The sequence below is a fragment of the Mirounga angustirostris genome, unplaced genomic scaffold (assembly GCF_029215605.1).
Source record: "Mirounga angustirostris isolate CCGP_5_RB_7025 unplaced genomic scaffold, mMirAng1.0.hap1 SCAF_12, whole genome shotgun sequence".
NCBI classification, from domain to species: domain Eukaryota; kingdom Metazoa; phylum Chordata; class Mammalia; order Carnivora; family Phocidae; genus Mirounga; species Mirounga angustirostris.
The window spans coordinates 72,133,115-72,147,026 of NW_026991720.1; the positions used below are offsets into that span (position 1 = coordinate 72,133,115).

At 38.3% G+C, this 13,912-nt stretch overlaps 1 protein-coding gene across 6 annotated transcripts in view; it reads right to left on the reverse strand.

The window, feature by feature from the left end:
- Positions 1-13,912, reverse strand: part of CDK14 (cyclin dependent kinase 14) — a 550,615-nt gene that overhangs the window by 191,790 nt on the left and 344,913 nt on the right. For all 6 annotated transcript variants that reach the window (XM_054505309.2, XM_054505308.2, XM_064575299.1 and 3 more), the window contains one exon: positions 10,831-10,924. In XM_054505309.2, coding sequence (XP_054361284.1) covers positions 10,831-10,924 — 94 coding nt within the window. The remainder of the gene's footprint in view (positions 1-10,830; positions 10,925-13,912) is intronic.

Sequence of the window (13,912 nt, forward strand, 5' to 3'; positions counted from 1 at the left end):
AGCAGAGAGAGAATCTTTAGCAGGATCCATACCCAGTGTGGAGCCCAATGTGGAGCTCGATCTCACAACACTGAGATCATGATCTGAGCCAATACTGAGTCAGACACCTTATTGCCTGAGCCACACAGGTGCCCCTAACCCAAAGTTCTGAGGTGGTTACATGACAAGAGATAACTGCAGTAGTCAGTGAATAGTCACATACTGACAATAAAGTCACGAATAGTAAAATGGTAATATAGAACAAGGATATATTAGGTTAAAACATTTCCCAGACATTTAAGACTGTTAGACCACAGATGTGAACCATTACCTCCAGAAAAGTCTTTGGTAAAGACTCCTACAATTGGAAAATATTTACAGGTGGATGGATATGCCTAAAAGCAATCCTGTGTTAATAGGAAAGTAAACTGTTATAAATCATAGAAACTAGAAATGTAGCACTTTTATTTCTACAATAATATCTCAAACTGACATCGATTAACAAATGCTGTCAGCAACTACCTTCTCTGGTCATATGACAGTCACAAACCATTTGGCATTACACCAGCACCGCAAATACAATCCATTCCTCTCCACGTCTGCCCTCCCATATGCACGTCACCATTAGCCACAACCCCTCCATTTCTGAATCATGTAGATCATGATAGTTTTAGATTCCTTTTTACTCCTCTACAATATTTACTCAAATCTTCCTCTCTTTCCTCCCCTTTCTTCTTTCTTACCTTTCAGCAAAACTTTTCATCCACATTGCCAAAGCACCCTCTCTGTCACCCATCTGCTCTTGCCTATTCCAATACTTTGATCCATCAAATGTGCTTTCTTATATCTTTAGGGTCCTTTACCTTACAAACACCCTGGTCTTCATTATTTTAAAAATATTTATGGCATATCATAAAATTTGTAAATCTTGATTTTTAAAATACCCATAAGGTGACATCTAATCACCTTTCCTCAGTCAATTCTCAAAGAAGTTGTCCATACTCAATGTTTCCACTTTTTCACTTACTCTTTAAGCCCACTGTAATCTGACTTCAAATATCCAACACTGTTGGAACTAACCCTTAGAAGTTACCAACCAGGGGCCTCTTCTCTGCACCATCTTCTGCTGACCTTACTATAGTATTTGATGCAGTTGATACATCGCTCCTTCTTGAAATTACTCTCACTTTTGACTTTCCAAAAGTAAGTGCTTTCTGGCTCTCTGCATCCTCTAGATATTCTACCTCTTTTCTCTCCTTTAAACCAACGTCTATTCTCCAAAACAGAAACATTTCCCACTTTCTTTTATCTATACCAATATTTCTGGTGAATTAAACCAGGAAGCTCAAATCCCTAGCTCCAGCGTAATTCCAACCCGAAACATGCACACGGGTGTACTTCCAACTCACTTTGTTGATTCGCTCTGATGTCTGAATAGTAGCAGATACAGGAAGTTAATGCTTCACACAAAGTGAGGACTTCTCACAGAAGGAAATGTTTTATATGAAGGAGGTCAACGTAACAACAGTATTAAAAATCACGTTGATGCACTAGAAAGAATGAACCTTAATTCACCAAGTTCAGGCTTGAGAACTCTGATTTTGATACTATTATCATTAAGGACACACAAGTTGTTATTCCCTCCACCTAGATCCCTGGTATCTACCTTCACAAGTATCACCTTCTGAGACCTCCCCCGAACACCATATTTAAAGTGGCATCTCTCATACAACAGTTATGGGACACATTACACATTTATTTGCTTATTATCTATCTTCCTCCATAGGAATACAGGTTCCAAGAGAACAAGGACTTTGTTTTTTACACTGCTCTCCCCCCAGAAGAGGGAAGAATATTTAGCCCATAGTAACTACAAAATAAATATTTGTTGAAGAAATTAATAACTTAATGAAAAAGTGAATGATTTAATGAAAATATTATCATTTTCCATTCACAGAAAGTTTGTAACACTATAATGTAAATGCAAGACTACTCAAGGTAAAAAATACTTTTTTCACCAAGTGAGCTAATTCAAATTTCTACATAATGACCAGCTGGTATTCATTTTTTTTTAAGATTTTATTTATTTATTTGACAGAGAGAGACACACACAGCGAGAGAGGGAACACAAGCAGGGGGAGTGTGAGAGGGAGAAGCAGGCTTCCCGCTGGGCAGGGAGCCCGATGCGGGGCTCGATCCCAGGACCCTGGGATCATGACCCGAGCCAAAGGCAGATGCCCAACGACTGAGCCACCCAGGCACCCCGACCAGCTGGTATTCAAATAGAAGTTTCTTTGCAAAAATTAATGGGATTAGCTATTCTATAGTCGGCTATCCTACTGTCCTTGTTTTTTCTCATGACAAATGACCCTACTACAGTTTGCTACCAAAATTTCTATTAGCTAATTAATTAGCAAAGAACTTTCTTTTTAAGAATGTCTATCTAATGTCTCCCTATATGAATCACTCAACTGTTATTTCTTCATCTTCACTTTCTCTGGATCTCTCTTTATCATTTTTTTTCCACATGGTCTTTTTCTTTTTTTCATAGAACCTTGACCTGGGAGGATCTTAAGATATAAACCTCTCTTTCAGCAGTGAGATGCATTTCGTACACAAAATCTTAATAAAGGCGGAGCCAGGAGTGGAGGGGCTGAAAGTGTGCCTCCCTTGAGCCTACTCCCCACGTTTCCCCGAGACACTGAGGAGAATCGTAAATCTCCTTTGAAAACCATGGACAGTCTAAAGTTTTCTAATTAAACCCAGATGTATTTTCTGTGTTGGCTCTTCAATTTCTTAGACAGGAAATCCTTCTCCTCTGGTCTAAAAGCATTTAATGAGCAAACAGAGTGTGCCACATGTTATACAGGCCGAGTGAGAAACACACTGAGGGAACACAGAAAGGAGGGACTCCTAACCCCACCCACTAGCTAAACACACCTGAATTGATCTTTAATTTTCCTGGAAGGAGTGATTTTGTCCCCCCTCCCTACTTATCCTTCACTTCCCCGCTCTTCACCCTTACACTGACTTTCGAGTCACTGCACTGATTCTCTCCTGTCTAGCGCCCTACCTCCGCCCCACCGCCCACAAACCACGAGCGTCTGTAAGGTTTAGACAGCACTCCACTGCATTTTCCCCTCCACCTTTCCATTATTCAAGAACTACTGTGGTTTGGGACCCAACTTTGTCTGCTTTGGGTCAATGATCCCTTGAGCTTTGTCTTCCTCCTGACTCTGTTCTGTACGTCTTGTGGGCCTCCCCAGCTGGGGTCCCTGGCTGCCATATAAAGTCCAGTAACTTGAGCTGTCTTTTCCTTCCTCTCTGGGAGCACTCCTCTTCAATGTTCCCATCATTTTCAAGGCTCTCACGAATCACTTTGTTTCCCAAGGTTGACACTCTGAAGTTATTTTTGATTCCTTTCTCTTCTATATCCTTTATACCCAAGACATATCGCAACAGTTTTGCAACATCTTTCTGATGTGACTTTCTGGAAGCTATTCAGATATAGCCCAGCTGACAGCACTTTCGAGGGGAGCAGGGACTGTGTCCTACCATGGCCTGTAGGCACAGGGCCTGGCCCAGAACAGGTGCCTAGTAATCCTTGCTGAAAGAATAACTGAAGGGGATAAAAAATATGTGATGCTTAGTGTAGGAAAAAACTGCAAGCAAATTACCTATGTATTAGTACATTGGGGCACATTTAGAAGATACTATAGTATAATTAAAATAATATTTTCAAGTATATATATTAATGGCTTGGAAATTGCTCCCAATTTAATGTGAAAATAAAGAGAAGCTGGATATAAAACCCATAAGTTTATTATTAACCCAATTGTGGAAAGAAAATAGAAAAAAGCTTAATACTGGTTATCTCTGAATGATGATTTTTATTTATTTACATACTGCTTTTAAATTTTTCAAACTGCTTTATTTTATTTTATTTTATTTTATTTATTTATTTGAGAGAGAGAATGAGAGAGAGAAAGCATGAGAGGGAGGAGGGTCAGAGGGAGAAGCAGACTCCCTGCCGAGCAGGGAGCCCGATGCGGGACTCGATCCTGGGACTCCAGGATCATGACCTGAGCCGAAGGCAGTCGCTTAACCAACTGAGCCACCCAGGCGCCCATCAAACTGCTTTATTTTTATAAACTTAACACTCTGAAGAAGATTGACCACCATGTAAATAACTGTGCCTGAGAGCCTATTGATAAGGCTTGAAAGAAACATTTATGAATTAAAAGAGGTATTTATTCCAGGATGGGAGGTATTATAATTTATCTCCCTGACTTTGTTTTTCTAAAATTGACTTTAAGAATTATTTAATGGGGCACCTGGGTGCCTCAGTCAGTTAAGTGTCCGACTAGATTCTGGCTCAAGTCATGATCTCGGGGTCGTGAGATGGAGCCCCCAGTCAGGCTCCCAGCTGAGTGTGGAACCTGCTTAGGATTCTCCCCTTCCCTCTGCCCTTCAATCTCGCTCCACCCCCCACCCTGCACTCATGCGCACTCTCTATCTTAAAAAAATAAACCAATTAGAAAATTACTATTTAATATTTTCAATATCCTTCAATCCAACATGTATTGCTTAGTTCTCTACAGTGTTCATGTATCCGAGTTTATCATCATATATTAATCATGTATTAATTTTGATAAAATGCCATTTTAACATTATTACTCTGGTTAAAAAATTATATTATCTCCTTATTACTTCATAGATAAAATAAGATAAAAAGTCCTCAGTCTATCAAAGTCCAGGCTCGAACACCTAGTCTCACCTTCCACCCGTGCAGGACAGACTCCTATTGTCCCCACTTCACTTCTGTACCATTGCCTGATGTCTCCATCTCCCCTATTCCACTTCAAGTCTTATACTCTCTTCAATGCTTGACAAAAATTTTCTTAGCAATTTTCTCTTTAAACACCCACAGCCTTTATGCATAATCCTGTAATATCATGCATTTTTAGAATTAAAAAAGGTTAACACTGCAAGACAGTATTGAAATCATTTAGTTCAATTCCTCCCTTTACAGATGCCGAAACTGCACTCCAATTAGAAACAGGGACTTATTCAGGGAAACAACAATTTAGGATTAGAACCCAATATTTAACTCTTTGAGTTCAGTATTTTAACTAGTACAGGATCTGCCACTGTTACTGGGTCTTCCTTCTGCTGACCAATTGCTCAGCAATTATTCGTGACTTTATTCTTAAAGGTATGTCTTGCCTGCCCACCTTGATTGTCATCAGTATCCCCAGGGCACACAATTCCCTTACGTCTCCATTGTATCTAGTGCTGCAAAGTGAGTGCTGAAGAAGTATGCCAGAAATCACCTCAAGCAAATCCAGGAGTGGTACTGGGGATACAATCTGTGATCCCAATATTCTATCTTAACAATGTGGCTCCTACATCCCATTGGATAGTAACAGCCATTAAAGATAATGACCACCAGCTTTCTCTTACTTTCCATATGGCTGTTCTGGCCAGTCATGAAACCTCAGGGTTATCATTCAAGCTAAGATCCTGGAAACAGAGCCAAGATAGGGAAACAAGGGCTGGAACTGAATCTGAAGACCACATTCCGACAGTTAGTCCTCGGCAAAACACAGAGGCTGAAGGAAGGATGTGACTCAAAAGCCAGGCTGCTGAGTAATAGCTTTCAAAGTTGCAAGTGGCTCTTTTCACTCTCACACACATACACACACACTCACACACACTCCACACACACACACACACGTAAATTCTGAAGGACATATATATGAGGAAGAGGAACATTTTAACAACTGTATTAATCAAGTAATCAACAGGATAACAAACAACTGGTGGATGAAATTTCATTGCAAGCCCGAAGATCTAGAAAACAGGGAGAGGTGAGGTCCTCAGGGTTATCAACATTCAAAGGCAGGGAGAACAAGGACGGCCCCACAAGCTCATGCCAGCTCCTCTGTCATGGCCGCTGTACATTGGGCCACGAGCCACACTAACCCAGAAGCGTCTGCCGAGGGTCTCAGGCAGCTTGCAAGCATTCTCTGCCATTTGTGCAGCTGTCATGAAGGGAGAGAGACCCATATTCCCAGGGTTCCACCAAGTGGATTTCTTTATCAATTCAGAACAATGTGATTAGAATACAAATTTTTTTTATTAGTTCTGATTTTGTCACTCTGAATATATATTTACCAGGATGAATACATCTCCTGCTTATTTTTGCAACTAACAGAGGTGAATAGCATACCTCATGCCACACTAAGAGAGAGGTAATGCTGGAGAAATGAATATAAATCACTCTTTTCACCTAATAGTGGAGTTATTGCGTAGACAAGTAGGTGCCCATTCACCTGGCGATTCCAAATGTCTTGAATATAATTTGTCAAACTTCCATCACTTTCCTTCCTTTCTTGCATATGAGTATCACAATTTCAAGGAAAATGATTTAGTGGCAAAATCTCAGATTGTAGCAGAGCCAGCTCACCTAATACACATCAACCCAGTTATTATGCTGCAGAAATAAGTTCAATGCACTTATTAAAAATGTGAACTGCTCCTTTCCACCAAACGAGGGAAAGAGAAAAAAGAAAGAGAAAATCTTCGGAAGAAAAATATAAGGGCTTTACTGACTGGTCTTTGTTGCCTTTCCTATTTGTTGTAAAGACTCAGTGTGTGGGAGTTAATTATATTAGTTATCTTGGGTAACAAGCTATTAATTTTGTTCTTCAAAGTTATTAACCACCTTTCTATACACAGTTCACAGGCGAATGAATGAACTTAATCCCTGTATTAAAATACAAAACAAACCAAATAATCCCATGTTTCATGACTTCTCAAAGTTGATTATCTCCTTGGCCAGATATACAACCGCCACTTTAGAAAAGAGTCTCTGGCAATTTATATGAGAAGCCTGTGAAAGGGGATTTAATCACACTTTAATAGTAATTCTGATTCACACCAGACATAAAAGGTCACCAAGGAAAAGCATTTTTTCCCAGTGATTTAACTATATTGGAATAGTACAATTTCTTCTTCCGGTGACCGCACAACTCCTGAGAGAGTCAGCTTGTCTGATGGGATATACTGCTTTTTGCCAATTTAAACAATTCGGTGGAGAAAATAAGTATTTAAGATGATAACATTTACTGTCTCAAGAAGTCTGTAGATTCCTCTCTTTGTGGTCATGTCTCATTCTTCACAGTGAAACATATTACTATTTAATTCTAACGCAGCAATTTTATATAGATAATGACCTTTATCTCCTAATTGCGAAGGAACATTTTACTTGTTAGAATCATTATGCACGTTAAAAAAAAAAAAACAACAAACTACAGTAAATGAAGAAACTATTACCATCAATCACGATATTTATCTGCATTTAAGGAGCTCCATGCTCTAACAGGAGCAAACAGTGGTTTCATGTACCAATACTCCTATGGGAAATCTGCAGTGATTTATTTCTTTGATTTATTAAATGCCTAGTCGTAGCTCAAAGGTCTCTGAATACCCATAAAATTAGGAAATTATTGCCATAAAATTAAAAAAATAATAGGCAAATCTGCAAACAGGAAGCAATCCAACAAGATGGTACCTATTGGAAATCACTGCATTATAAAAATAATATGTAAAATGAAATCTTTGAACTACTGTTATAGCAATATACTATGCTTTTATGAAACTCATTTTTTGGTTCTATTGCTGTAGCATATATCTCATTTATATAGCCATTTCCTTTTCTTTTAAATTCATCTGGAAATAATGTACATATGAAGATATTTCTTCCTATATGATTCCCTTTTGAAGTTTTCTGATTTCAAATATAGTAAATTAGTGATGTTAGTATAAAAATCAGTAATTTAACAAGGTTATATAAGCATTATTAATAATTATCGCAGAGTGAACAGTTAGGTTGAAACTAAGGTTTAGGAAATTATTCTCAGAATACAATTAAGTGGTATTATTATTATAGTTGAGCTTCAAATAAATTAAAAGGCTAAATATTTGAAGATATGTTTTAGCATAAAAATCTATATGATGCAAACCACAGCCCATTAAAATTCCCTGTTCTGCTATTTTTTCAATGACATAAAAATAAACAAGTTTATTATATTTTTAAGAAAATAGTTCTGGAAAGTTATTTAAAATAATTCAATGAAAATAAAAGCTTAAGTAGAAAATAGGAAAAGAAAATATTTATAAAAACCGTACATTTATGCAAAGGACAATAAAATATTAATAAAGAAATATAATTTATTCTTAAATGGGAAAGCTCAATTTTATATATTTTCTTCCTAATATAATCTACAGGCTCAGTACAATCTCAATCAACTCAGTAAGAGGTTTTCTTAGGAACAGAGAGAAGGAAGTATTTCATGACTTCAGATGAAGGGATCAAAGTATAAGAACAGTCAATAAATTTATGAAAATTAAATGTTATTGAATTAAGGACTTTGAATTCTAATAATTATTTTTAACTAAGAGGATTAGTATGCAAAGGATGTATCTGGCAGCACTTAATAATAGTTAAAAACTGTAAACAAGCTATTAACATGGGGCTGATTAAGCAAATAACATCTCATCCATTCAATAAAACACTCCTTTGTCATTAAGAACGAGAAGTTTCTGGATTCATTTTTCAATGAAAGGTGTTAATAACATGTTTTTAAGTGAAAAAAAGTTATAAAAGGTATATAAAATATGATTCAATTTTTCTTAACGTGTACAGAAATGGAGGATATATGTAAAAACACTAAATGTGGTTTTCTCTGCTTACTAGGACAAAGGGTGATTTTTCAGCTTTTATCCTTTTTTTTTAAAGATTTTATTTATTTATTTGACAGGGAGAGACACAGCGAGAGAGGGAACACAAGCAGGGGGAGTGGGAGAAGAAGAAGCAGACTTCCCGTTGAGCAGGGAGCCTGATGCGGGGCTCGATCCCAGGACCCTGGGACCATGACCTGAGCCGAAGGCTGACGCTTAACAACTGAGCCACCCAGGTGCCCCAGCTTTTATCCTTTTTGACACTGGAAATTTTCTTTATAAAGATGCATTGTTTTTATAATCATAAGATATTATTTTAACATTCAGTGTGGGAATTTATGGGTAAAAAATAATTCAGTAAAATTAAAAGGAAAGTGGATACAGACAGCTTCTGGGAGAAGAAATCAATATGGCAACACCTGGAAGAAGTTGTCCACCTGCTATGATTTATAGGGGCACTTGAGGTACAGGATACAGCATGGAGGAATTCCATGTGCTTTGATTCTCTAGTTCCATTGTCCACTTTCTGTAATCATTTTACTGCTAACGTCAAGGTGAACACAGTAGTGATGGAGTGTCTCAATTCATATCAGTACACCCTCCAGGGTCCTTATACTTAATATGAAAGCTCTATTTTAATGCTGCATTTGCACACCTAAAATACATGCTTATAGGATAAGTTTATCTCTTGTTATGGTCCATACTAAAATTTGCCCCAGTGAATTCATATGGGAGTCTTATTAAAGAAGGGAAAAGTATGATAATGTGATTGACTGCTACAATATATATAGTTTAAATCCTTTTACGAAAGACCTTAATTTGTCTAGCTCTGATTCCATGTTTTAAAAAATAGGTGTATGTGAATATTAGCTAATGTGGAAGTTCTACTGAATAAAAATATTCAGTATAAAATGACTTGATAAAAATAATAACTTGTGGGATATCAACTCTGTGCCAGGCATAGTTCTAAAAGCGTTTTATGTGTATTAAGTCAATTATTCCTCAAAATAGCCTATGAGATGGGTGCTGTTATTAGCCTTCATTTCTCCCAAGGGAAACTAAGGCTCAGGTAATTAAGTCCCTTGTCCAAGGTGACAGTGCAGGTGATAAACCCAGATTGTGTGGCACCAGAACACATTTTATTTTCTCTTCATGCAGATTTTTAAAAATTGAAATGCTTTTAATTTAGAATAGTTTTAGATTGATAGAAAAGTTATGAAAAACAGTACAGAGAATTCCTGCATACCCCTCACCAGTTTCCTCTTTAAATCTTCAATTAAATGGTATATTTTTCACAACTAATTGTACACGGATACTTACTAACCTGCACACTTTACTCGGATGTCACTGGTTTTCCCTAATGTCCTTTTTCTGTTCCAGGATTCCGTTCAGGATACCATATTACGTTGAGTTGTCACACTCCCTAGCCTCCTCTGGGCTATGACAATTTCTCAGACTTTCCTTGTTTTTGATGACCCTGACAGTTTTGAGGAGTACTAAGCAGTATTGCGTAGAATGTCCCTCAAGTTTGCGGGATGTTTTTTTGTGATTAGACTAGGGTTAGAGTTTTTGAGAGGAAGACCACAGAGACAGTTGGCACATTATAGCAAAGGTTCAGGCTACCAGTGTGACTCATCTTTGATGAGGCTAGCCTTGAAGACCTGGCTGAGGTGGTTTGCCTGCTCTCCATTTTAAAGTTACCCTCCTTTTTCCAAGCTCTACTTGATGGAAAAGGTTACCAATCAAGGCCCGCATTTAAGTGGGTGGAGATGGGAGGGAGTTAAGCTCCACCCACTTAAAGGGGCAGGGCCATCCACATAAATTGAAATTCTTCTGCGAGAGCCCCCATTTTTAACCCACTATTCTACATTACAGCAGACAGCCTATCATTTCCTACCATTCTGGCACATTATTTGTGTACAGTAGTTTAAAAACACAATTCTTAACTAATTTCCTGCTTTTTCAAAGGTGCAAAAAATACATCAGAATTAAATGTGACAACCAATAAATTTGTGTAAAATCATTTTCCACCAGCACTGTACAACTTGTCATGAAAGGATGAATTAGAAACCAATTTTTCTCAGAAGCACTCTGTGAAGAACTTACCAGAAATATTCGTTCCAGTTGATCCTGAATGTCTTTCATTCCTGGAAAAGCAGCAACCCCTTGGATCATTTCAACAAAGATGCAGCCGACTCCCCTAAAGAGAGAAGAAAAAAGAATTGTACAAAAGCTCCAATATTTCCTAGTAAATCTGGAATTAGGACGTCTATTCCTACAGAGGAAAAACAATGAATAAATGACATTCTTAGTGAGTACCAAGGGCTGTGCCACATATATCTAGACCCTACTTCTTTCCTTTCCCTCTCTGTCTAGTGCCCTGAAAGGTCTCTAATAGATGCAGCTACACTGGGCTCAGAAAATGGTGGCAACCAATAAAATATAACACTTAGCAGCTCCACCTTACTTACAGGAAACAGTCAAGAAACTCTTTAGCCTGATATAGAAAGCCTCCAGTCTTTTTCAAATACCCCTATCCAACCCCATTTCATGAATTCTTAATATATTGTCCTCTCAAGCTGCCCAGGAGTTCTCAAACCTCTCTTTGCATCGAAATCATCTGGGGGGAACTTTTAAAAACTGTGAATAATCTGAATACAAACCCCAGAGATCCTGTGTCAATCCGTCTAGGTTGGATCCCAGGTGTTGACCCAGGCTACTTGGTGATTCAGGGCAGCTACACTAAGGATCACTGAGCTGGACTGATCTGCCCACGGGCCAAGCATAAACCCATACAGCTTGACTCAAATTGCTTCACTACCTACAACTCCCTCCTTCTTCATTTATTTGCTCTTAACATATAAATCCAACCCAATTTCTATAACCTAATTTAAATGCCATTTCTTCCACAAAGCCTTCTTCTATGAGTATTCCAGCAGACATAATAGCTCCCTTTATGAGTGTATTTTATTAAGTTCTCATTCAATATATCAGCCACCTACTATGGTTAACTTCCCGTCCTAGCTCAGCAGGTCATGCTCACAGTCCTTGTCTAGCAAGGCAGTCCAGAAGATCAGGAGACTTGCTTCCCAGACCACAGTGGCCTGAACCTAACCCAGTAGGAACAACCAACCCATAGTATAGGCAGAGAGCCAATCAGATACTTCTGCTGGGACTTTAACAAACAATCACTTGGGAGAGGGTCCTGGAAAGAAACTAGCATATGTTGATGGGATAAGTCACATTAATGAAAGAGCACTAGGAAGGACAGTCTTTTTGCAGATGAAGTCCCCTGAACTGACCTGGTTTCCACCTTCCTAAGGCCTGAATATTCAGATAATCCATTGCTTTTGCTAGCACTCTCTACCTTCTAGCAATTCTCCAGGATGTGTGTGTGTACACATATATATATATTAAACGGTTCTATAAGTGTGTGTGTGTGTGTGTGTGTGTGTGTGTGTGTATATATATATATTAAATGGTTCTACCTTGAATGGGTTTCTATTTCCTGAAAGCATTCTGATGAAATCATGAACATACTGGGATACTTCTTCAATTGCTGCACTCATATTCAACTTAGGGTGAGCAAAACCCTTGTGCCTTTAACTTATTTCAGATCCTTTAGAGGTTAAGGACAAGGGACTACATCTCTGTAACTGCCCCACTTGTTACACAGTTGTATATAAACCATGTATTGAATTAAAGAAGTAATGCATTTGCAGAAATCTCTTCTCTATTACAGCACATAATTTCTATCCAAATTAAATACCAAAAGTAAATAGAATCAAAATGACTAAAAACAAATAAATGCTACCTTATATATCATAAAAATAATTCCATTTAAATAACAAATCATTAATTTTAAAATCAGCGTTCTAGGCAGATTGGGTTTAACACAAGTCTTCATTTAGATTTGAGACACAACATACATTTTGACAATCATTTTACTAGCCTACTAAAAATGCAATGATATTCTTATAAATATTGGGGCTTCAGATGCCTGGTTAGGTTTAAGACTTCAATTTGTGTCCTTCCAAATTTTTATGCCAATAATTCTTTTCTAAGACTACTGACCTACATTTCTACTGTCTTTTTTTTTTAATTTTTTTTCAAGATTTATTTATTTATTTTAGAAAGACAGAACACAAGCAGGAGGGGTAGAGGGAGAATGAGAGAATCCCAAGCAGAATTCTGAGCTGAGCAGAGCCCGACATGGGGCTCCATTTCATGACCCGAGATCACGACCCAAGATCAGGACCTGAGCTGAAACCAAGAGTCGCCGCCCAGGCGCCCCTCTACTGTCTTCTTATTTACGTTTACATAAAGTATCTTGGATCTTCAATAGCTACTGACACCTTCCTTCCAACATTCAGGGTATTCTCTCTATTCAGTGTCATTTGGCTTTCATCTTTCCCAGCACAGGCTGCAACTCTGAGTGTTCAGACCTTCAGCAGAAGCCACAGCTGCCCCCAGTGGGTACCCAGCAAGCTGGCAGGTGAGGTAACCATTACACACACTTACAGAAATGCTGTTAGCACTACTTGTGCTTGGTCCAGATCACCTCCATAATACTTAGAACAATTAAAAGATAAATCTATGCTGCAATTTTACTCAGTTGGAGTACGATGACAGAGCATTTTCACAGGCTTTTATCTGCTCAGCCAGCTAAGGGACATGGACTTTCATTTCTTTTTTTTTTTTTTAAGATTTTTATTTATTTATTTGAGAGAGAGAATGAGAAAGAGAGAGCATGAGAGGGGGGAGGGTCAGAGGGAGAAGCAGACTCCCTGCTGAGCAGGGAGCCCGATGTGGGACTTGATCCCGGGACTCCAGGATCATGACCTGGGCCGAAGGCAGTCGCCTAACCGACTGAGCCACCCAGGCGCCCCGGACTTTCATTTCTAATGAATGTTTCTGATGACATCATTCTCCAAAGATGTGTGAGGATATACTAATAAAGCTGACAGAATTATACTTAAAGGATGTATAAAAGGCTACAGAATGCACAAGAAAATTATAAAGCAGAAGTGTCAAACATATCAACATATTACAGCCTAGCAGAATACTTTATGACTGGAGCTGCCTTATTGCCACACAGCAATAGAAGCCCTTCAATTAATATGAAGGGACTATCGCCTACTCCGCTTTCTTCCCCCTCGCTACCCTCTATTACCTTGCACTCCCTAGT